This window comes from Orycteropus afer, unplaced genomic scaffold (assembly GCF_000298275.1).
Source record: "Orycteropus afer afer isolate SDZICR_OR568_19922 unplaced genomic scaffold, OryAfe1.0 scaffold00045, whole genome shotgun sequence".
Lineage (NCBI taxonomy): Eukaryota > Metazoa > Chordata > Mammalia > Tubulidentata > Orycteropodidae > Orycteropus > Orycteropus afer.
Window position 1 is genome coordinate 1,973,855 of NW_006921632.1, and position 24,498 is coordinate 1,998,352.

General features: G+C 48.9%; 1 protein-coding gene across 1 annotated transcript in view; it reads left to right on the forward strand.

Annotated features, from left to right (window-relative positions):
- Window positions 1–24,498, forward strand: part of FMNL3 (formin like 3) — a 62,812-nt gene that overhangs the window by 30,937 nt on the left and 7,377 nt on the right. The window contains exons 2-10 of the mRNA XM_007937834.2: window positions 8,722–8,805; window positions 13,278–13,358; window positions 13,638–13,714; window positions 16,906–16,989; window positions 20,110–20,262; window positions 21,489–21,597; window positions 21,774–21,850; window positions 22,194–22,287; window positions 23,912–23,986. Of these exons, the coding sequence (XP_007936025.1) occupies window positions 8,722–8,805; window positions 13,278–13,358; window positions 13,638–13,714; window positions 16,906–16,989; window positions 20,110–20,262; window positions 21,489–21,597; window positions 21,774–21,850; window positions 22,194–22,287; window positions 23,912–23,986 (834 nt within the window). The remainder of the gene's footprint in view (window positions 1–8,721; window positions 8,806–13,277; window positions 13,359–13,637; window positions 13,715–16,905; window positions 16,990–20,109; window positions 20,263–21,488; window positions 21,598–21,773; window positions 21,851–22,193; window positions 22,288–23,911; window positions 23,987–24,498) is intronic.

Sequence of the window (24,498 nt, forward strand, 5' to 3'; positions counted from 1 at the left end):
GAAGGAAGGTTGGGCAATCTACTTCCATAGTGATACTGCCTCGGCAACCCAAGGAGGGATCGCTATGATTCGGATCCAACTTGACGGCACATAACAGCAACAGCAACAGCAAGGACCATAGTCTTGGGGGTTCCACCAGTCTCAATCCAACCAGGAAGCCTGGTCTTTTTTATGATTTTCAGTTTTGTTTTACATTTTTCTCCCACTTTATCCTATTACGGGTTCTCCTGTTTTGACCGCTTTCAGAGTGGTCAGCAGTAGGTAGCCGGGCACCATCCAGTTCTTCTGATACCAGGACTGTGGAGCTGTAGGGTGTTCATTGCTGACATTTGGAAGTAGCTTGCCAGATCTTTCTTCCTAGTTTGTCTTAGTCTGGAAGTTCCGCCTCCACTCACAGATGGGTAGTGACTGCTCATGAGGTGCATTGAGAATCAAACCAAGGTCTCCCACATGGAAGGTGAGAATTCTGTCACTGAACCACCACTGCCTCACAGTAATTGGTAGGGATTCGGAGGATTGGGAAACATCAGTTGCAAGCATATCCCAGAGTCAGGAGCAACAGTGGCTAGTTAGGAGAGAGAGTCTGGAGTAGGAGAAGATGAGGCTGATCAGAGATGCTGGGGCCAGACTGGAGAGAATCTTGCCCCTAAACCTCTTTCCAACTTTAAGATGCTAAGAGTGGCAAGCCAGGGAGTTCAGGTTTTCTTGTGTGATGATAAGTCAGAGGTTTCTGGACCAGTAAGAGACATGATTTATGTGCTTGGAAGTTTCATGTACTGGAAGTTTCATGTATCATGCAGGATAGAAGGCAAGAAAAAAGCTAGAAGTAGGACTGCCTGCCAGAAGGTTATCAAAGGGCCAAGAGTGAACAGTAAGGGCCTGTCTAGATGGGAATGAGAAGAAAGTATGGATGAAAAACCCTGAGAAGGAGACTCACTGGGCTCAGGGGGTAATGGACTATGGTAGAGGAGAGGGTTTGTGGTGTGTAACCCCAGAAATACTGTGTCTACAGAAAGGTGGTTGTTGTTAGTTGCCGTCGAATCAGACCCAACTCATAGCAACCCCTCCTTGGGTTTCCGAGGCAGTATCACTACGGAAGTAGATTGCCCCATCTTCCTTCCGAGGAGTGGCTGGTGGATTTGAACCTCCAGCCTTCTGGTTAGCAGTCAAGTGCCTTAGCCACTATGCTACCAGAGCTCCTTACTGTAAGGTAGCACTGACTATTAGGGCTCTCTAGGTGGGAATGCAGAATCTCATGTAGAGAAGGGAGGACCTTAAGTGGCTCCAGGGAGAATGTGAGGCTCTGTCCCAAGACTCCTTGGCTTTGGAAAGCCAACTGTCCCCAGTGGAATAGTTTCCATTTTGCGTAACTGGGAAGTGTGTGGGTCTGGCTAACCGCATGGAGGGGCTGAGGAGCCAGCCAAGAGATCATGTTGCGGTAGCAGTGGCTTTTCAGTTAGGGCCAGGGGCTCAGTCGAGAAACCCTAACTAGAGTTCTCATCTGAGTCTGCTTCTTGAGTGAGTGGACCAGAGGGAGGATCCTCAGCCAAGGTCCAGAGGTACCCCACCTGTTACCTGAAGTCGAGAGTGAGGCTGACTTTGTGGTAGAGGGTGGAGCTAGAGGCTTTGCTAGCACTGGGGATGTGACCAGCTTCCTCAGGGTCCGATGGAGGAATCCTCTAGGGTGAGGAAGAAGGCTCATGGGTATAGTTCATTGTATTTGGAAAAAGCTATCTCTGCTTGATTGATGCTGGCCTGCAAGGACCTCTCTTTTCATCTAATTTCCCTGGTGTGAATTACAGAACTCAGACATCTGCTGAATCCATTTCTTTTTCCTCTAGGCTGTTCAGGGACTTGGGCTGTAATTGCTCAGCAAGTCATTTCTGGTTATAGAGTCATCAGTGACAACAGAAGCACGTTCTCCAGACATGGCTTCTGTGCCTGGCTTTTCCCTGGCAGCTCATCCTCAAAGCGATCGCTGCAACTAAATGAAAATAAACAGCAAGGCCTAAGCCCCTACAGAAGCAGCCTTAGTGGTGCAACCTTTAATCGCTCAGCTGCTAACCCAAAAGTCGGTGGTTTGAACCTACCCAGCAGCTCCAGGAGAGAGAGACCTGGTGCTGTGCTTCTATAAGGAAAGCCCTGCGGGGTGTTCTGTTCTGCCACGTCGAGTGGGAGTGAGTTGAAAATTGACTTGAAGGCACCTAACAACAACAGTAAAGCCTCTCCAGACAGTTAAGTCAAGAAGCACCCACTTTCTGATGGCTTTGATCATGAAATACCCCAGCAACTTTCCTGTAAGTCGGATAAGGCAGCTCAGGCCTAGAGAAGACCGTGTGTGTCTAGAGTTGAATTGCACCCACGTCATCTGTACAATGGGGTATGTGTGGAAGGAGGTGAGGTGCAGCTGGGGAGCTAAAATGTTCAGCCTGGGAATTAGGCAGAACCAGGCCTGAGTCCCAGAGTCCCTGAAGGTAATTGCCCCCTTCCATCCCTTCCTTATCTTGAGCCCTTTGGTGTGTAAGGGATGGTTGAAGTGTTTAGCAACCCCTGGGCAAGGGGGGCTACCTCTCCTTCCAACCAGCTATTATCTGCCGCAGGATACAGTTCTCCTCCCAGAACCTTTCACAGTTGATTCAGGCTCTTTCAGGCTGTCTGTCTGGAGTTGTCATCTCCAAACCCCACCTACTGAGAGGAGGGTGGGGGACACAGGAGACAAGAGTCCTCTTGAGCTTCATCTCCCCATGCTGGCAGCCAAGCCAGACTTGGCCTTGGTCAGCAGGGCTGCGGTGTGATCTGGACATCAGTATGTTTCGTTTCCGCCCCCTCTGCTCCAGCCAGTAACAGCGCTGGGGAAAAGTGTGGGTGTTTGGAGGGACTATTGTACTTCCCATGTCTGGACCTTTTTTAATTTTAGCTCTTAGACCTTGGATTAAACTCTCTGATTTCTTATTTCTTTTTGATAGGATTGCAATTTTGGTGGGGGGTGGGAGTTAGGAGGAGCTGTACCAAAACAAGATAAACAAAAACAGTTCAGCAGAGACAGCGGCAACACAGGCAATGGGCTGGGCTGGCTGGCCTGCCTGCCTGCCTGCCGCCTGGGCGGGCTGGGTGGAGAGCTCCCGCCCTGCACACTGGCCAGCTGGCTTGTGTTAAAGCACTGGCTGAAAATAACTCTCATTGTCTGGGAGCTGCTACTGCCACAGGGCTGGCTGTGGCCGCCAAGGGGACCAAGGCAGCAGGAGCTCGAACCTGCCCTTTGGGAGGAGGCACTTGCCCTTTGGGAGCAGTGCCCAGCTGGCCACGGCTGTGCCTACTGCCCACCAGTAGGGATGCATGGAAGGCAGGCTGAGCCAGACTGATATTCTCTCCTCTTGGTGGCTGGGGATGGACCTTTGTGCCTTGTGATGCCTGCTTCACTGTTGGCTTGGGGACAGATTGATTGGTTTGTGAGGGGACCCTGGGTAGGATATCAGGGCAGGAACACGGTGCTACTGCTCCTCCTATGGCATGCTTCCAGATCCCAAACTTTTTGTCTACTCACTGCTTTTGTCTCTGTTCATCTGTATAGTGAATGCCAGAGGGGACTTGAGGACAGCTGTGGCCAAGGGCTCAGCAGCAGGTAGCATATAGTGCCCAAGACAGTGCCTCATTCCATCCTGGGGTGGTTCTAGATTTAGCTCTCCAGGGCTTCCTACCCCCATGGGCAGAGCCTGGGGGGCTGTGGCCACCCCACTTGGGAGAAGTATCTAACCATAAGATATGTGTTTGGAGGCAGTGGGGCATCAGTTCTGAGGGGAAAATGCTAATAGCACTATCAACTCATGTTTTATATCTGCTCAAAATAAGCAACTTCCACTTATGTTTCCTGAAGCCTCCAAAATCCCCTTCTGGGGAAAGTTTCAGGCATCTCTCTCCCTGTCTCTCTCAGAGGATCTGTGCCCTTTTTGTCTCTGTCCTAAGATTCATCTTAATTGATTGGGCCCAACAGAAAGAGTTGGGACTTTTTGGTGGTTCCTATTTCTGCTTGTCGGGTTTTCCCCAGGCCTGGCCCAAGAAGGCTGGCCGAGTCAGGGGCGAGTCCCAGAGTAGGGACCACAGCTTTGAAGGAAGCTCCGAACCCTGCCGGCATTTCCCTTCTCCTGTGGTGGAAGGAAGTGAGGAGGGGCCAACAGGACTGAGGTGCAGAGCAGGAAGGGGAAGGGATCCTCTGCAGTCAGGGCAGCTGCCCTCCTCCTTGGCGTCACTGGGGCAGACGGGTCTGGGGCACAGGGATAGGTGAGAGGAAGGACATCTCGTGGAGGAGTCGGGCCCTTGCTCACACAGAACCCGGGCGGAATTTGGCCACGGAGCAGAGGGATCTGTCTGGCCTCAAACTGTCAGGAAACCAGAGCAGCCTTGTTGGAGAAGCATCACACCCACCCCTCTCTGCTTCTTCCCGTTATAAGTTTTTATTATTAGACTTCTCACTGGTTCCCTCTGATTTGGGAATCAGTCCCAGAGTTACTTTCAGTTTGAGTTCATCTTTCCCTTCTCCTCCCTTCTCCCATTGTGGCTGTGCCAGCTTTGACTTCTCGCCCTTACTGCTTCCCTTGGGTCTGCCCCCCAGGAAGGTGGTGTTTAAATTGTCTCCTCATCTTAGAGGAAGCTAGAGAGGGATCAGAGAAGAGGTAGAGATTACTCCATAGTCAAGAGTGTTGAGAAGCAGTTGCTGAAGGAGAGACAGTGCCAGAGATACAGAGACAGCCTCAAAGCAAGAGGCCACGTTCCTGGGATGTCAGAACGTTACCCAGGGTTTTCAGGAGGGAGGAGGGAACTGTGTTGAACACCATCAGTGTTCCACATGTATAGAGCCATAAAATATTTAATCCTCACAAAGCCCTGTGAAGTAGTAAGATTATCTCTATTTTATGGATGAGTTCAGCCCAAAATTGATCCTAGGCCCTCTGGCCTCACATTCAGTACCCTCTCCTTTCTAAGACCATGGTCTCCTTTTTTTCCTCTCCAAGTCCTCATAATGTCTAATACTGTGACATGCTCCTAGTGGAGAATAAGTTGGTGGTAAACTTTTGGTTAAAACCTTGAACTTCTGAGCTGTATGCCCAACTACTGGATTTCAACAAGGAGTTAGCAGGAACAAAGCTCAGTTCCTGCCTTCTGAGAGCCCACAGTCTCTGCAGATAGCTAGATCCACTGAAGAAAAATGTTAAGGAGAACAAACCATTGATCGAGAACGGAACTGTGCCAGATTTCCTCCCTGGCTGGCCCCGAACTCAGGAAGTTACTTTTCCTAAGGGCAGAGCGGCTTCCTTAGGACACTGGAGCCCTGCTTAACCCAGTGCACCCTGTCAGGTGGAGACAGAGCCCTGAGGCCTTTGTCCAGGAAGGGAGAGAATCACCCCAGCCTAGCCCTGCCTCCCTGACTGGTGGTTCCCACTCAGCAGTCAATGGCCGGTTTCTGGTGACAACACTGGAGGCTGGGGGAATTACCTATAGCCACTTCCTTCCCCACTACCCTTCAGCCGTGAAGAAGCACAGAAGGCTGGTAGTCACTCTCCGGAAAGTGCCACCGAGCTCTAGACTGGAGGATGTAGGCCTGTGGTCAGAGCTGATTAGACATCTGTCACTCACTTCTGTACTTGGGGGTTCATCATCCCTGAGGACCTGAAGTTCGGCCAGGTCCCTGATGTGTTTTCTATGTGTTTAGACTGGGGCTCCCAAAGTGCGTAGTTTTGCTCTATCTTGGATGCCCAGAGGGGACCAAGCATTTCCTCACCAGTTCACCTTGTGGGGAAGTGTGAGGCCACAGCAGCTGACAGTGAGGTGGCTAAGGGACGAAGTTGGTGTAGACAGGATGAGAAGTCTGTCATAGAAGTGACAGACTTCCTTCCCCATCTCCCCAGTGGCTTTCTTCCAGGGGAGACAACAGAAAACTCTTTTTGTGGTACAAATTTGAGAGAAGTGGGTAGTTGACAGCAATATGCTCAGGATGTGCTCGGAGCTGGAACCAGTCCTGAGGACTGTTTTTCTCAGTTCTGATTTGGGTTTGACTGGCAGCAGCTGGACCTCATTAGGCTGGAGACTTTGCCCTGGGCCTGGCTTTGACTTTTGGGCCCTTGTTTTGTTGAGGCCTCCCACTCCTGTCTGCTCTCCACCCAGATATGTTGAGATTGGCTCCCAGGAAAGCAGTTCTCTCTGGAGCCACTTTCACGTTCCAGGGTTGTATTTGTCCGTTCACCCATCCACACTACATCAGCAAGCGGGGAGGGAGGTTCAGTTAGCCCTCTTTCCTGAGGCAATTTTGGCGGATTCAAGGGGCAGCAGAAGTTCATGGGGAGAGAGGTGATAGGGTGGTCTCTTCTCATTCTCATCTTCTCTCACCTACCCCACTTCTATATTCCTAAGTTCTTCCATTTCTGAACTCTTATCAGAGGTCCCAACCCTGCTTCCTTTTTTGAGCCATAGTGACCCTCTTTCCAGCTGGTACATGGGCCCATAGCTTGAAACTGAGAGGTCTTAACGATAGATAGCTGTACCACAAAATTACTCTTCTTTAGGACTGTGTCACAGCATTAGACATTATGGGAGGGATGGAGACTATAAGAATAGAGACAGCCCTGTGGAGGCTGGATGAGTGGACAGTGTAATATTATATTGTTTTATTAGTTATCATTGACTCGATTCCAACTTATGGCAACCTTGTATGTGGAGTACAGCTGCTCCACAGGGTTTCCAAGGTCATGACCTTTCATATGCAGATGACCAAGTCTGTCTTCCGAAGTGCCTCTGGGTAGGTTCAGACTGACAACCTTTCAGCTAGTAGTAGAGTGCTTAACTGTTTGTGCCACCAGAGACCATAGTATATGTGTAGATAAGTGTATAATAAAATAGGTAAAACCCCTAAAAACCAAACCCACTGCCATCAAGTCAATTCCAACTCATTGGGTTTCCAAGGCGGTAAATTTTTATAGAAGTAGATTGCCCAGTCTTGCTTCTGTGGAGTGGCTGGTAGGTTTGAACCACCAATCTTCTGGTTAGCAGTCAAATGCCTTAGGCGCTGTGCTACCAGAGCTCCTTAATTACATAGGTAACTATGACAGAAATAAATAATGTTTAAGGATTTTCTTTCAGTTCCTTAGAAAATGGAGGAACCACAAAGCCAGAATACTTTGGTTGCTTCTGGAATAATGCACGGCCTGTGTGATTCCTTGGAGACCCTGGGCACACACCATTCATTTCCCCAGGGATGAGGATGTCAGGGAGTGGGCAGTGGTAAACCAAGTGGTCATGCTAAACTTGGAGCAATAAGTGGATGAGAGAAGGATGAGAAGAGGGGTCTGCTCGGTGGTCTGCAGTGTCGTGGGGAAGAAGCTGGATTTATGGGGAGTCATGTGGGTTATCACATGGCTGTGATTCTTCAGGTAGCAGATCATATTTGATTGGGGGGGGGTGTTCTAGTGTCTGATTAGTATCAGACTGCCTTTAGAGGCAGGTCTGTGACCTGGAATAAAGGCAGCCCAAGCTGGTTGGAAAATAGGCTTGGCTGGAGAGGGATGAGGAAGGGGAAACTAGGCTCCAGGCATGGGTGGGGCTCATTCATAGGTGCCTTAGACTTTGCTCACTTACTTCCTTGCACTTTTATTAATTTATTCATTAATAAACAGGAGTGAACAGAATAAAGTGATTCCTGCTCTGTAACGTAAACCACGTTAGAATGTTTCAACAAAAGGTCAGGACACTTTGCTGTGTCTCAGTTAATTGGGAGGTAGATGTATCATAAATAATTGGCTACTAATAAAGTACTGAAATTTTAGAAATTATTTCTTAAAAAATTGAAGCAGTTATCTTTATACTTTTCTCATTCACTTGTATGGGGAAATAGGAGTTCTGGTGGCGTAGTGCCTAAGGCATGTGACTGCTAACTAGAAGGCTCGTGGTTCAAACCCACCAGCCACTCCTGGGAAGGAAAGTTGAGCAATCTACTTCTGTAGTGATACCACTCAGAAACCCAAGGAGGGTTCACTGTGAGTCAGATCTGACTTGATGGTGGTGGGTTTGGTTTGATTTGGTTTAAAGCAGCTACTTTCAACCTGAGAGATGGGTGACCTTCCTGCACAGGCACCTTTTTGACCTCTTCCATGTTAAAAAATACATTTTACAATATGACCTGTGTGTGTGTTTATATAAAATATAAAAACAACAAAAGCTTCACGAATCACTGTTTATCCTTACTACTTGCAAGGACCTCTGGTGGTGTAGTGCCTGAGGCATTTGACTGCTAACCAGAAGGTTGGTGGTTCAAACCCCCCAGTCACTCTGCAGAAGAAAGACTTCCTTAGAGATTACTGCCTCGGAAACCCAAAGGGGGTCGCTATGAGTAGATGGCAGTGAGTTTGTGTTTTTTACTTGTAGTGAACACTAGTATTTTCTGTCCTATTGTGTTCTGTTTTATTCTGTTTTCATTTAAAATGAAGTTAATCTTGACTCACTAAATTGATTCCATGACCTACAGTTTGGAAACCATTTCTCAACCAAACTCAACTCAATATGAAGTGGAGGCAGGAGGACTGTCGCACCATTCTGAGCCTTCCTTATCAGAGATAGAGTGTCAGGGTGAAGTCTGAGGGCCAAGGAGGGGAAAGGGTATGGGCAGGTCTAACCTTTCTGTCCTCTGGGTGGGATCCAAGGCTTTAGCTCTTTTGACTCAGATTTTCTTCTCAGAGCTCTATGAACCTGCCTCCCGACAAGGCCCGGCTCCTGCGGCAGTACGACAATGAGAAGAAGTGGGATCTGATCTGTGACCAGGTATGGCATGTGGGAAAGGTCAGGGTGATGGGGAGTTCTGTCTTGGGCTGGAGATGGCAACAGGGCCAAAGATGTTGACTGCAGTCCTGGGGTTCTATGAGGAACCCTGGTCCGGGCTGCCCCTGTACCCAGCTTCAGTCTGTGTTTATTCCTGTTCCAAGAGGACTCTCAACAGAAACAGGGTGGTGCATGTGTACGTTTCTGAATGTTGAAAACAAAGGTCTGGATGTGCTGGTAGATTACCTGTCATTCTCCCAAATTCCCCTCTGGCTCTCTCAAAGAGCTACATTGATTCCTTCTCAATGGGCAGTGGCATGACAGTACTTTATGTGGGTTAGGGGTGTAGGGTCAACTGTGGAGGAGTTTGGTATTTTTCCCAGCAGGACTGCTTTCTCCATTTCCCCAAGAGTTAGGGCTATGCCTGGCAGAGTATTCCAAAGGGTGATTTATTGCTCTGTGTCTTGACCTGGCAAATAGCAGGGTTTTTCCTCACTATTTTTACAGGGCTCTAGGAATGGAAGCACCAGCCCCCTAGGATCCTATTACAGATTTCAGAACCATCAAGGACTAGAAGTTCTTCCGACATGATTAGTCTTTAGAGCTGGAAGAGAATGTAGAGATCATTACTTAGCTCAGAAGTGAGACCTTTTCGCACCCATAGCCTTGATCCTTCCCCTGCATGCATTTGAAGATCACGAGTCCATGAACTCACCCAGGCTGCCTGTAGGGCTAGGAGCATCTGCTTTTACTTCCTCCCTTCTTGATAGGCATAGAAGTACATGGCACAGAGTGGGGCAAGTGCATTTACCCAGCACTTTGCCATGGAGCTTTGTCATACACAAATTAATTTTTATTTTTTAATTTTATTGTGATTTGGGTGAAAGTTTACAGAGCAAATTCATCTTCCATACAGCAGTTCACATACACTGTGTCTCATGACATTGACTGTAATCTCCCACAGTGCAATACCTCTCCTCCCACTTCCTTCCCATAGCCACCTCTTCCCTCTGTCCTTCCCTCCCATGCACTCCTGCCCCCCAAGCTGTCTCCCTGTGCATACACAGCCCTTCTGTTCTCCCATGATTGATCTCTCCAAGGAGTGTATCTACCTAACGTAAATGTTCAGCTTATATGCCTGTCTTTTGTTTGGCTGGAAGCCATAGGAGTAGGTTCAATTCCAGACCTGAAGGGCAGCTAGGGGCCATAGTCTCAGGGGTTTCACCAGTCTCTATCAGACCAGCAAACCTGGTCCCTCTTTTTTTCTTTTAATGATTTTGAGTTTTGTTCCACATTGTTCTCCCATTCTATCCAGGATCTCCTAATAGATCCCCCTCCAAGTGGTTGACAGCGGTAGCCAGGCACCATGTAGTTCTGGTCTCATAGTCATATAGGCTCAGGATCGCGTGGTCTGTCAGTCCCTTGGACCAGTTGCTTCCACGCATCTTTGGTTTTCTTCATTCTTTGCTCTGGACAAGGAGAGACCCATCGTTGCATCCTGATGGCTGCTTGCAAGCTTTTAAGATCCCAGTTTCTACTTGCCAAAGAAGAATGTGGGACACTATTTTTGTGTAGTATGTTATGCCAGTTGAGCTTGATGTCCCCTGCAGCCATGGTCCTGAGCCCACAGGTCCAACTACTTGTTTCCTCTGGGTAGCTGGCTGTGGTCAAGAAGTGACTACAACCTTGTCCTTTGTCAGCTCTACTGTATACCTAGAAATTCTTACAGAATATACAAATACACTTGTAGAAACATTGTCTGCCAACTCTATACATGGTTATGGGCACACTCACTCATGCATACCATACATAGACATACTTAATCGTTCAGCCTGTCCACTCATCTCTCTACCCGTAGATCAATGTTTGACATCACTGACAACACAGTACTGTATGTACAAAAGGGTTCGTCTATGTTGTCTGTATCTCCCATGCACCTCTCTATGTCTTCCTCTTCCTCAGTGCCACCGTGTTGATCACTGACATTTGGTACATTGCCCTTCTCTTCTCCCAAATCAATACTTGTCTCTACCTATCTAGCAGTGTTCCCTCTCCTCCCCTCCCATCCCTGGTAACCAACAAAGAAAATATCCTTTCATATATAAACCTTTCCTTGACTTTTTACAGTAACAAAGTAATACAGTATTTGTCCTTCTGTGATTGACTTATCTCACTTAGCATAATGTCCTCCAAGTTCATCCATGTTATGCAGTGTTTTGCAGATTCTCTGTTGTTCTTTAGGGTTGCATAGTATTCCATTGTGTGTATGTACCATTGTTTGGTTATCCATTCTTCTTTTGATGGGCACCTAGGTTGTTTCTATCTTTTTGCTATTGTAAATAGTGTCTTGCACAAATTAATTTTTGTTTCTTTTCAAGATCTGAACAAAATAATAATAGCTAACATTTATTGAGACTTGTCATGGACCAAAAACAAACCCAAAACCAAACAGGAGCTCTGGTAGTGTAGTGCCTAAGGTATTTGACTGCTAACAGACCCACCAGCCACTCCTCAGAAGGAAGATTGGGCAATCTACTTCCGTAGTGATAACTCCTCAGAAACCCAATAAGGGGTCACTATGAGTCGGATCCAAACATTTATTGAGACACCTTATGGATGAAGCACTCTCTGTATACTGAAGTATCTAATTTAATGCTCACAAATGCCCTGTGAGGAAGGCACTGTTCATTGTATAGTTGAAGACGCTAAGGCTTGCTAACTTGCCCAACAGTGGTAAGTGATAGAGCCGAGATTGGGCTCAGGCAGGCCGACTCCAAGTCTGTGTGCTCAGCATTGCTTTATGAGGCTTCCCCATGTGATGCTGTGGTGGCATAGTGCCTAAGGCATTTGACTGCTAACCAGAAGACTGGCTGTTCAAACTCACCAGCCACTTGGAGGAAGGAAGACTGGACAATCTACTTCCATAGAGCTGGCACCTCGGAAATCCAAGGAGGGGTCGCTGTGAGTCAGATTTGAAGGGAGCTCTGGTGGTCCAGTGCCTAAGGCATTTTACTGCTAACCAAAAGGCTGGCAGTTCAAACCCACCAGCCGCTCCGCGGAAGAAAGACTGGGCAATCTACTTCAGTAGTGATACTGCCTTGGAAGCCCAAGGGGAGGGGTCGCTATGAGTCGGATCCAACTCGACGGCCCTAAGTTTGGTTTATGTGATGCAGTTGACCTAAGCTAGGAATCCTAGTCCAAGTCTCTTCTCTAGTATGTTCTGCACTAAGAGGACTTCATGAGCACCTGCACCTGCTTGGGGTTTGGAGAACAGGAGGCCTTGGGCATTGAGGTTTATTAACTGATAACCTTGCCATCTTTTCCAGGGTGCATGATTTCAGCTCTTTCTCGTACCTTCCTTTTTCTTTCAGTTTGTTTCTAGGTGCTATTTTCCAACACTATACCATTTTCTTGCATAATTTCCAGCCCCTTTGCCCTCTATCTCCTTGGATATCTCACTTATAGGACCGGAATTCTTCAACATTTGCCCTGAGTTTCCTTCTGGATCAGATGAAAGGGATGAGGCCCAATGATCTCTGAAGCCTGAAGTCCCACCCAGCTCCTGGGGAGTGGGACAGCCCTGGGTCCATGCTCTGTGTAGAAGTGGGTAGAGAGGGTATTTGCTGAATATATATATTTGTATATATACATATTTTATTGTGACAAGTAGAACATTTGCCATTTCAGCAATCCTCATATATACAAGTCAGTGAAATGAAATGTCTTCATCTGTTGTTCAGCCACCACCATACCCAGATTTTTCCATCATCCTTAGCAGGATGTTAATGTCCCCTAAGTGAATGCACTCCTAAGCATTTGAGGTTGCTTCGGATTGTTGGGGCTTGGGGTGGGCTTGAGTAAGAAGAAGAAACTGTTTTTGCAGCCCTGAACTGTGTTAAGTCTGCAAAACCAGTCCAGTCCCAACTGTCAGTTCAGGGATGAAAAACCTGGATTCTTCAAAGCCAAACTCTGCTCACCTTGACCCATCCTTCCTAGCCTTCTGTCCATCAGTTGTCCAGGCAGTGAACAACCTTCCCAAGCATGTCTTTTTTGGGGGTCATTCCAGCTCTGTAATCTTTACGTCTTCTAAGCAAGGAGCAGATTCTTAAAATGGTTTATTTTTTATTGTGGTAAAATATATATAACAAAATTTGCGGTTTTAACTGTGTTTAAGTATATAATTCAGTGTCATTAATTACATTAACAGTATTATACAGCCATCACTATTAAAATGATTTCTGATATGAAAGAACATTTTAGGCACAAGGAGCATTAATTGGAGGAGATGGGCATAACAAATGGGAAACACTTGAGGATAAGTCAAGAGGGGAACCTATGGCCGTGTTAAGGACCAGGCAGCAACTTTGGGGGCTGGTTTCCTTCACCACAAACGTTCTGAGGGCTCTGCTTACTGAACACCCTTTGTATTACTTTGGGTGTCTGTGCATATACACATGTCCGTGTTTCCCTTACAGGAACGATTCCAGGTGAAGAATCCTCCCCACACTTATATCCAGAAACTCCAGAGCTTCTTGGACCCCAGTGTAACTCGGAAGGTAACGTGTGAGGCTGGGTGGCCTGGCTTTGCTGCCTTTTATCATTTTATGGGGTCTGGGGCAAACCCTTTCTCTTGGTGGTGGGACACCTGCTTCTGAGCAATGGGAGTTGAGTTTCTGAGTCTTGAGACTACGGGCCTAGAGTGGCTGGCACATCGTGAGGAGAAGGCCTTTGGCTGTACTCTTGCATCCCCTCCCTTTCCTTTCCTACCCCTTTTGTTTGTACCATGAAGTTGGATTGGGGACCCCCATCAGTGACAAAAAATTCAATGTTTACAGAAGTTCAGGAGGAGAGTTCAGGAGTCAACCAAAGTACTAAGGGAGCTGGAGATCTCACTTCGTACCAACCATATTGGGTGAGTTGGATTTGGCCGTCAGAGCCTCTTCACCTGGCCCCAAGCAGTTGTCTGGCCACACAGGATCTGGTATCCTCCAAGGATGCTCTCTACCCTGGGACACAGTTGCCCCTTAAATGGTTTTTAGCTCCCTAGAGCTTCAGACTGTTCATTTTGCTGGCTCTTCTCCCTATCACCTCTGCCAGCTGCTGACTGGATGCTGCTGGCAAGCTTGGGGCCTCTCCTAGGGTTCTCAGCCTGTAGCTTTGAGTGGAAGATATTCCCACAGAAGCTAAGACTAGAGTCAGTCTGTGGCCTGGGATAGGGCCAGGGGAGGCCTAAAGAAAGCTGGGAGTCAGGGAAACAGATTACACTGGGAAGCTAAGGCCTAGTTCCTGGACTGTTCAGTGCCCAGAAGGATTGTTTGCTTGTTTGGAAGAAGGCAATCTTAGTTAATCAGCAGAAGAAGCATCCTGAGGCACTAGGAAAGCAGATCTAGGGTAGTGGGGACCAGGAGTTGAATGACTTCTGAGTTCACAGACCTTGGTGATACCAACCCACTGCCAAGGCCCCTGGGAACGTTATGAGTCTTTTTTTCCAGCCTCTGAGTGAAGAATCAGGGCTTGCTGAATAAGCAGAGGGGTTCATGTGTGAAGCACGTAGTGAAAGAGGACAGTGGCTGTAGTTTATAAAACTGTAACCAACAAAGGTACGTGTAATGAAAGTGAGAGAGAGAGAGAGAGAGTGTGTGTGTGCGTGCATGCACACGCACGTGTGCCAAAGACAGTGAGGGACACCTGGCATCTGCAGGCAGGGGTACGTCCTGACAGAGAGGCCTACCGTGAAAGTCAAAAGCCTAATGGTTAGGGCAACCCTGGGGTGGGGGCAGAGGTTCTGGGTAGGTGCCAGCCCCAGGTTCCTGGGCTTCCTGAGAGCAGGAGTGGAAAGTGCCAGATGACATCATTAGCCTTTCCCCTCCTGCTCACGGCAACCACTCCCAGGCCGAGCCTGCCCAGAGCTCTTGTGTAGGGTGCGGGACACCTGTATGTAGCCAGCTGTAGCAGCAGCAGTCAGGGGAAATAGCATAAGAGGGAACAGGAAAGGGATGGTTCCTGACTTCAGTAGCTACGCTTGGAGTATGGCTGCCATACTTTATCAGTGAACCAGACATTAAAAGCCAAGCCACTGGGAAATGTGTGCCTAAACCTCCACCTTTATTTGGTGAATCCCTCATGGGAGGAAAAACTAGCAGGACCTCCTCAGTTGCCCTGTGTGTGAAGGCAAGAATGGCATAGCTGGCAGCTGTGAACACACTCCCCAACCCTGCGTTATCCCATAGGCCTTTCCTCCCCGCCTCAGCGGCCCTCCTCTGTCTTCTCTATTAAGTCCTGTTGTAGTGGGGGTGGAGGTCCCCTCTTCTTGGAAGGATGACTACAGAGCAGTGTGTAACGGTCCCTTCTACGCGCCCCTCCTACCTGGTGCCTGCCCTTCTGGCCACTGGCCAGCAGCTAGGGCCAGAGCAGCATGGTTCCCAGGCCCAGGGCCTCTTGGCAGTTGGCACACAAGTTAGAGGTCTGGAGCTGGTCCTTTCCCAGGGAACAGCTCAGCACTGGCATTTCAGAATCCCCTGACATCTGAACTCTGGCTTCTCTGGGTAGATTTATGTGGGAGGACCAGGATCCTTCCTGGATTTCTGGGGAGGATGAGCTTGTGAGGCTGGCATGTGGATGCTCCAAGGTGGTAGGAACCAGAGCTAGGGGAGGAGAGGAAGCTCCCCCCTGGTCACTGCCAGCTTAGCCCAATCCTGTAGCAGCTGAGTGTATAGGGGCTGCAGGATGGAGCTCAGGCTTTGGGGAGAGGTTGGGGGTGGGAAGTGGGATTCCAGAGCCTCACCCGCTCACTCCTCTCTGCCTGGTTTGTATTGGTTTTTCTGCCTTGCCTAAATGCCCTTTCACCTCTCCTCCAAGTGTCAAGATCCCCAGAATAGCAGTGTAGACTCAGACAGGAAATGAGAAGGGGGTGGGGAGCTGGAGAGCAGACAGACAGGAAACGGGAGGCCTGTCAGCCCCCAGAGAGGAAGCTAACTTCAGGCAGCTTCGGTGTCAGTCAACTTCAGCCGCTGCCTGCTGCCAAATCTCAGCTGAGCCTGGTGGTCAGCTCCAGCCCACTCTGCAGCTTGGGGTGTGGCCAGCAGACATGGCACTGTGTTCTAACTGCAGGACAGAAGTGGCCCTGGAGGGCAGTTTGGACGCAGCGGGTCCATAAAGACCCCCAGACATTCGAGGGAATAGAGCACTCAAGAGAGTAAGAGTTTGATTTTGAGAGTTTGTCTCTGTACTGTGAGGTGAACCTGTCATATAAGAGTCCTCCAGGCTTTGCCCTTGACTTTTATTCCAGGGATATCTCAGTATGAAAGTGATGGAAGGGGGCAAGTAGCCTAGTATATTATCATCAGGTACCTTACCATATGCCTACCTGCTTGCCTCCTGGGAGGGGAGGGGTCCAGGTCCTCCATCTGACTCGGAGTGGTCACAGCCATTGTAGAGTTACCTGAGCCCTTTCTGCTTCTCCAGCCTGCCTCGCTCTGCCACATAGACTGGCTTAACACAGAACTTCCACACATCCCTTTTTGCTCACTACTTCCCAAAACACTTTCCTTGGGCTCGGTGGAGAGCCCTTTGGTCAAATGTGCCTCTCTTTGGCCAGAGCTCTCTCTGTATCCCTTCCTGGGTGTGTCTTGACTGAGACTTTAGTCAAGTTGGGGACCTGCTGGCGTCTGTCAAGCATATTTCAGCACAGCTCTTCAGGACCTGTGTGAATGCTCTTAATATCTCCCCAGTTTCTCCATCAAACACTGAGCAAGAATAAGGTGCCTAGCCCCATGTGGACACCAGGGATAGAGGAAACGCTTGACCCAGGGCCGTGGTCCTTAAGGAGGGAGTACATGGTAGCTTGTTTGCTGGAACACTTTCATGATAAAGTGAGCAGCCTATGCTTTTACCTTTCCCTGGCTCCCCTGTCTAGGGGAGGTCCAGGCCAGTGATAGACCATGGATGGGTTTGCTATGGGTTCTGATCTCCAGGAGTTTCCCAGGCTGGTGCTAAGCCCCAGAGGAACTTGGGAGAAGGTGTTGCTGGGTCAAAGGCCCCTTGCCCTCCTCACTATTGATCCACTTCAACAGGCTCCCTCCACTGCGTTTGTTTTGTCTGCAGATGGGTACGGGAGTTTCTGAATGATGAAAACAAAGGCCTGGATGTGCTGGTGGATTACTTGTCCTTTGCCCAATGTTCTGTCATGTGAGTACCACCTGAGGGTAGGGAGGGGTGGAGCAGGGCACAATTTTATTCTAATCTGAGGAGGAGGGGTGAGATTTCAATTCAAGGGTGAGGGTGGGAATGGAAATCCCAGGAAGGGAGAGAGTAGACTGGACAGAGATGTGGAAGTGGACAGGCAAGTCAAGGGGTGTTTGGGGATCAATGAAGAATGCACTTGGCTGGAGTAGAAGGCCAGTGTTGGGAAGCAGGGGGAAAGAGATGTGGTCAGGAATCTTGGAGTCAGAACCCAAAGGATCCGAACACCAGGCTGTAAACAATCTCAGGAAATGTCCTGGCTTCTGGGAGAGATGCCCAGGTGGAATTCATTCCCTTTGGAAAGCTGAGTCTTCAGGAAGCTCCCTTAGGAGCTCACATCTGCAGATGTGAGATTTACTCCAGGTGGTTGTTCAAGAAGAGCCCCAGAAGCTATGAGCATGACCTTTGACTTGGGCTGAAAATGAAGCATCCAGGAGCCTCCTTCAGGTTGGGAGCTTGGAGGCAGCTGGGAGCAAGTTGGTGTAGCCAGGAGGGCATGTAGTTTGGGGGAAGAATGAGGGCTTTGGAATCAGACAAAACCAGGTTTGGGTCTCACTTCTGTCCTTTACTATCTGTGTGACCTCAGGCAAGGTTGTGTCCTCTTCTGTAAAAGGAGATATACATTCCAGGGTTGTTGTAAGGATTGGATGAGATGATGTGTGTAAATCACTCAGTGTTCAGAACATACTAGCTCTACACTGTGGTCGCTGCTTTGTTCTTAATTGTTATTATTATTCAAGGTGACCTACATATACCATCTTAATGACCCTGACATATAGGAAAGAGGGATTCTAGTGATAATTCAGGAATGACTGACATTCAGATTTATAATGCAAGACATAACTTGGAGACCAATCCATCCTGGTTTGCCCTTGACTTTTACAGTTTTGGTGCTGCAAGCCCCTCCCACTGGGAAACCCCTCTGTCCGAGGACTCAGCCCTAGATCAGACTTTGACTTCCTTACTCTCTGTTCCCTTGGCCATTCTCCAGCGTCCAGCAGCCCTTTACTCTCATATCCTTAGGGGCTCAAACCAAAGCCTCTCTTAGTTTTGTCACCTTTTACAGGTCATTCCCTGTTAAAACCAAAGAATAGCCATTCTCTGCTTCCTTCGCTACATGCCTCATGATCCTCCTATCCCTTTAAAAATTACTCTTTTGATAGAAAGAAATGAAAAACATTTGCCAAAGTGATTTTTTTTTTTAAATTCAGAGCTTTTATAGTAAAAAGATGCAGATCATTTTTCCAAATAAGCCTCTCTCTCTTATTTGAAAAGTAAATACATCCCAGCTGCTTTAACCAAAAACATACTGGAACCTTGATATTGTAGTGTCCATGGCAGCACCTTCCAAGTATAAGAAAGACTTAGAGAAAAAAGAGAGTATATGTTTGGGGAAGGATTGAGAGAGGAAAGACTGAGCCAAATAGAGTTTTGCGTGAAGGTGTTTATTTGTAAACTGCATGCACCAGTGCTAACAACAACAACAACAACAAAAAAAAAACTCAAACCCACTGCCATTGAGTCAATACCAACTCATAGTGACCCTACAGAACAGAGTAGAACTGCCTCATAGGGTTTCCAAAGCTGTAAATCTTTACGACATCAGACTACCATGGAGGGGCTGGTGGGTTTGAACTGCTGACCTTTTAATTAGTAGCTAGATGCTTTAATCACTGTGCCACCAGAGCGCCTATGTACTAGGGCTAGGGAATATTATATTGACAGAGGGAAGTCACTGGCAAGCTGTCCCTGTCAGAGGGATTCCTTTAATGTCTGCTTGAGAGCCCCATTAAACACCACCTAATCATCCCATAACTTTGGAACATTTGGGCATCTATAGATGTCACTTTCTATTTTAGAAAGCCTCAGCCTTTGTGCCTTCTGATCCCAGAGCTGTGAATGTCTAAGCAGAAGGCTCCCTGGGAAGAAGAACTTGTAGGAGATGCTCACTCAGTCCTCAGTGACTTACAAGGAGAAGAAGGACAGGAAAGAGCAGTGGGGCTTATTCTCAGAGGCAGACGTACCCTGATGTGGCATGTGGAAGGAACAAGGCCATGCGGGTTTGTGTCCATGGCTTGCCTTCTGTGGCCTGGCCACACTCACCAACTGCTCATTTAATTACATCTGCTAACCAGAAGGCTGGCAGTTCAAACCCACCAGCCACTCCTCGGAAGGAAGGTTGGGCATTCCTACTTCCGTAGTGATGCTGCCTTGGAAACCCAAGGAGGGGTCGCTATGAGTCGGGGCCGACTCGATGGCAAATAACAACAACAACAACAGCTCCTAGAAGCAGGAAGTGACAGAGAAGCCATCTGAAATCCTGAAGGAATTAGCCTACAGAACCCCAGTTCAGCTCTTGACCTGTAGTTTCTTCCCCTGGGGAAGCTGAAGCCCATGGAGCCACTATATCAGAAAAACCTAGAAGTCTCAAGTAGCTAGGACCACATAAAACCTGGTCATTGAAACTCAGTGGTAGGATGCGGCCATGTGGTCCTCCTGAACACGGAGAACTGCCCTACTATGGGTTTGCCAGGTGCCCCATTTCCTTCCATTCAGATCTGCCCTCATGAGCCAGTTCAGACCCAAGTAGGTGCCCTCAGGGCACTGAAAGGCCCTTCTGGCTGCTGCCATTTGCCAACTACCCAGACCACTGTTGGCGCATTCCCTACCACCCTTCCATGGGGCAGATTTTCCAGTGGAGCCACAGCTCCTCTGAAATAGTCCCTCCGAGGCTGGGAATTCAGAAAGCCTGCCAGCCCCCATGTCCCTTTAAACCCATAAGAGGCCCTCTTCCTGGAGTCGCCTGGCCAGTGGGAGCAGAGGAGTTGGCCTCCATCAACACCCACCTCATCGGATCCCCTTCTGGTCTCTGTCCTGCTCTGCCCAGTCCTGTGTTGGAACTGTCTGACCAGGGTTAGGGCTCTGCTGCCCAATTCTGCTCTCTATTCTTGCCACCCTTGCTTCTTAGAGGCCTAAGGCTGGGGAGGGCTGGCCAGGGGGGCTTGGCACTGAGTTTCTTCTGTGTATGTGCCTGTGTGTGCGCATGTGTGTCCTTTCATGCTCCAGGTTTGACTTTGAGGGTCTGGAGAGCAGTGATGATGGTGCATTTGACAAGCTCCGGTCCTGGAGCAGGTCCATCGAGGACCTGCAGCCACCCAGCGCCCTGTCGGCTCCCTTCACCAACAGCCTCGCTCGCTCTGCGCGCCAGTCTGTGCTCCGGTATGTGTGTGCTCGCTGTGCCCGCCTGCCTCCACCCCTGCCCCCCCCCGTCCAGACCTTGGGTAGCAGCGGTGAGTGCTCATGCGCCTCTCACCACTCTTGCTTCCAGGCTCAGCTCTCTTGCCCTCTGCCTGCCAGTCTCTCTCTGGTCTGTCCTCTCTGTCTCCTTGACTGCCCAGCAATCTGTCCTGGGTAAGTACATAGTCCTTGGCTGTGTCCACCCCATCAGGGGTCCTAGCTCTTGCCTTTCCTCGCTCCCTCTCTGGTGCCCCTCTATTCCTTACTCTCACTGCCCTTCCTCCCAGGCCTCTCAGACAGTGGCTTGTCCTCACACAGCTCCTTGGTCTTCTCTGGGTGATCCAGTTCTTGCCCTCATGTCTGTCTCCCTCTGGTTCTTCACTCTGCTCTATCCACTGCTCGGAGGTCAACTCCTACCCAACCTGCTTGTCCTTTGCCTCCCTTTGCTTTGTCTTCCTTTAGGCCATTTCTTTCCAAGGCTGCATTGTGTTCATTTGTCTGCAGTGTCTTAAGCACCATCTTGCCTGGAGGCAGCTGGATGGACCAGATGACTTCTCAGAACTCCTTCCTACCCAGGGTCCGGTGGCCCTTCCCTTGGTCTCTGTCTCTCTCGTGTCCATACTTTTCTCTTACTCCACTTTGGGTTGTGTCCCTCTGACACTGCTCATCATTCTAGTCATGTTTCCTCAGTCATGCATGAGCAGATACCATTTTGTGTTTCCTACTTTTTTCATGAAGCATCATTGAGGGGGCAGAGGGAGTACAAAATCAGATATAGCCCTCTGGGGATCTGTTCTGTGTCCAAGTGAGATGCCAGCCAGGTGCTCGCGCCCCAGGTAGTGTGTGCAAGATGCAGCAACGAGAGGTGGGAGGAGGGAAGGCTCAGGAGAACGTGTCTGTAGCCATTTCCAGGACCAGAAACACCTACTGCTTATATTTTGAGTCTGTTAGAGGATCTCTGTGAGTTAGGATGGCTTGGGCACTGGTTGTAAAGCCAGGACCCTGGGTAATTGCTGACAGAGACCTGTTCCAGGACTGACTGCCCAACTGTCTGCACCTTGTCTCTCTGGGCTGTTGGTCCATGGTCCCCATTCTCCATCTTACACTGTTGCTAGGGGCAGTGTGCTGTCTGTGTGATGGTGAGTGCTCCTGGACACTTCCAGCAGCCTAAGCTATACTCCCTCACTGCCTGGCTCCCTCTCCCCCAGGTACAGCACTCTCCCAGGGCGCAGGGCCCTGAAGAACTCCCGCCTGGTGAGCCAGAAGGATGACGTCCATGTCTGCATCCTGTGTCTCAGAGCCATCATGAACTATCAGGTAAAGGGGTGGCACTAGGCTTTGATGCTCAACCTTCTCTGCCAGAGCAGGAGAGCTAGGCGAGCGCTCACTTGTAAAAGGCAGGCTTGCTGGAGAGCCTACAGGCAAGGAAGTCCCATGGGATCTCCCTTCCCCACCATCACTGTCTCCCTTCATTCTGTCCTTTCCTCTTGCAGTATGGATTCAACCTGGTCATGTCCCACCCCCATGCTGTCAATGAGATTGCGCTCAGTCTCAACAATAAGAACCCAAGGTAAGCTGCTTCCCTCTCCTTTCCACTTTCCTGGCCCAGGACTCTGAAGGTCTGGGCTCTGCTTGCCCTGACAGGAAGCTCTGCCTGGCCTTTAGGTCCTGTCGCTGCCTCAGAGCCCTGATCTGTTCCCCTCACCTCTGCTGGAAAAGTAGTGTCTCTGGCTTCCCTCAGCTTAGTGAGGGCAGAAGCCTTCCTTCCACTGCCTTCTTTCCCAAACCCACCCCTTCCTCTCTCCTTTCTGAGAGTACAGAAAGGACTCACCCTATTGTGAAAACAAGTGTGATGGCCAGGATAGGGAGAAGGTGAGGAGTTAGGGTGTTAATCTTTTTTATTCACCTCTTAGGACCAAAGCCCTTGTCTTGGAACTCCTGGCAGCTGTGTGTTTGGTGCGGGGAGGTCATGAAATAATTCTTGCTGCCTTTGACAATTTCAAAGAGGTCAGTCTACTGCAGTTGTGTATGTTTATGTGTGTGTGTGTCTGGTGTGGAGGGGAGCCACTTGACAGTGACAAACCAGGTAGGTTAAGCATTTCCTGTGATTTCCAGTGATTTTAACCTCTCAGGGCTTGGCCAAGCAGCCTGCCCTGCCCACACACACTCCTTTTTCTTTTCTAATTTAACCAAAACCAGAACTTCAGTCTTACTTTACTAGATCTTATGCCAGGGAAGCCCCTCCCTGATTGGTAGCTAAGGATGCCCTCAGAAGTAGATTGGTCCTAACCTAGCCATGCAACAGAATCACCTGGAGAGGTTGTAAAAATATAGAGCCCTGAGCGCCACTGCAGGACTGGGTATCTGTATTTAGGAGACTCCCCAGCTGGTACACCATGCGATCCTCAGCCTAGATGACTATGAGACCAGAACTAGATGGTGCCTGGCTACCAATGTCAGCCACTCAAGAGGGGGATCTATATAGGAGATCCTGGATACAGTGGGAGAACAATGTGGAACAAAACTCAAAATCATTTAATAAATAAATAAATAAGACCAGGTTTGCTGGTCTGATAGAGCCTGGTGAAACCCCTGAGACTATGGCCCCTAGCTGCCCTTCAGGTCTAGAATTGAACTCACTCCTGTGGCTTCCAGCCAACAAGACAGGCATATTTGCTGAATGTTTACATCAGGTAGATACACCCCTTGGAAGGATCAATCATGGGTGAACAGAAGGATTGTGTTTGCACAGGGAGACAGCTTGAGGCGGGAGTGCATGGGAGGGAAGGACACAGGGAAGAGGTAACTATGGGGAGGAACTGGGAAGAGAGCTGTTGCATTGTAGGAAATTGCAATCAATGTCATGAGACAAAATGTGTATGAACTGCTGTGTGGAAAGTGAATTTGCTCCATAAACTTTCACCCAAATCACAATAAAAATTAAAAAAAAAAAAAAAAGAAGAAGAAGAAAGAAGGCAAGCAAGGGATGGTTCCTGGGTTGTTAGCTATTATTGGTGAGGGGAGAGAACATTCCTACTGGAATTTCCCCAGCCTCTGAAGCCCCTATCTGCTTGAACAGAGGATTCCTCGACATCTAGCCATAGCCACGATCCCACCCCTTCCTCCTCTTTGGACCTCTTCCCTAGCATCCATTGTTCAAGCCAGGAAATGGCTCTTCCTCCTTGAAGTCCAGAGGCTCAGAGGAGCCTCTGGACCCCTCTCAGCAGAGGGGCTTTCCTGTACACCGGCCCCTCCCCTGTGTCCCTCCCAGGACCTCAGGCTCCTGCTGCCACCAGAACCCAACTCCCTTCCTCCTTTCCTCTTTCCATCAGTGACTTGGCAATATGAGACCCCTGTGTTTCTTCTTGGCCTACCCCCACCAGAGTCACCTAAAGTGCAGCCTAAGGGCAAAGACTTTACTGAGCTTCCTCAGCAAGCTGGTGAGGGACCAGGGCTCTAGGTCCCAGGTCTTCTTTGATAGTGGCCTGAATGGCCTGAATGGCTTTATAGAGTTTTGACTGAACTTGATCTGCACCAGTCCCTTTTCTGCTAATGTTCCTGGAAGCCAGGGCTCCAGGACTTGGGTTCTGACTGGGGCAGATCTTTTCATTGAAAAAGTTTGCCTGTGCAGGTATGCAAGGAGCTGCACCGCTTTGAGAAGCTCATGGAGTATTTCCGGAATGAGGACAGCAACATCGACTTCATGGTGAGGAGCAGGGCCACATACTCCTTGAGGACAGGAGCCAGGCCAACAGTGTATTTTGATATTCCGTGTAGTGAGTGAGTTTCCATACTCAATACATGCCCCCTGTCCACCTGCATGCCCCAGAGACCTTTCAGAAACTTCAGGACAATGTCATCTTGGTGTCTCAGATCTGCTTTTCCCATGCCCATATCATCCCTGGTTACATGTTTTCTAAGCTGCCCTCCCTTCCCCACACTCATCCCTTCAGCCCAGGGTCTTCAGCTAGGCATGATAGTCTCAAAAATTACCTGCTTATGTGTAAAGGAAATCAGAGTTGTGTCTTCATTTATATCTATTTTTCAAGTAACTCATTTTCATACACTGAATATTAAGTTTGATGTTTCTTCAGTTAAAATGCTGTATTACCCCCAGAAAGACTGAACTTTTTTATTCACTCCTTTCGATTTATCCATGTGTTCTTATGCATCTCTTCTTGATAATGATGTTCTAACAGCTGCCTCCCCTCCCTGTCT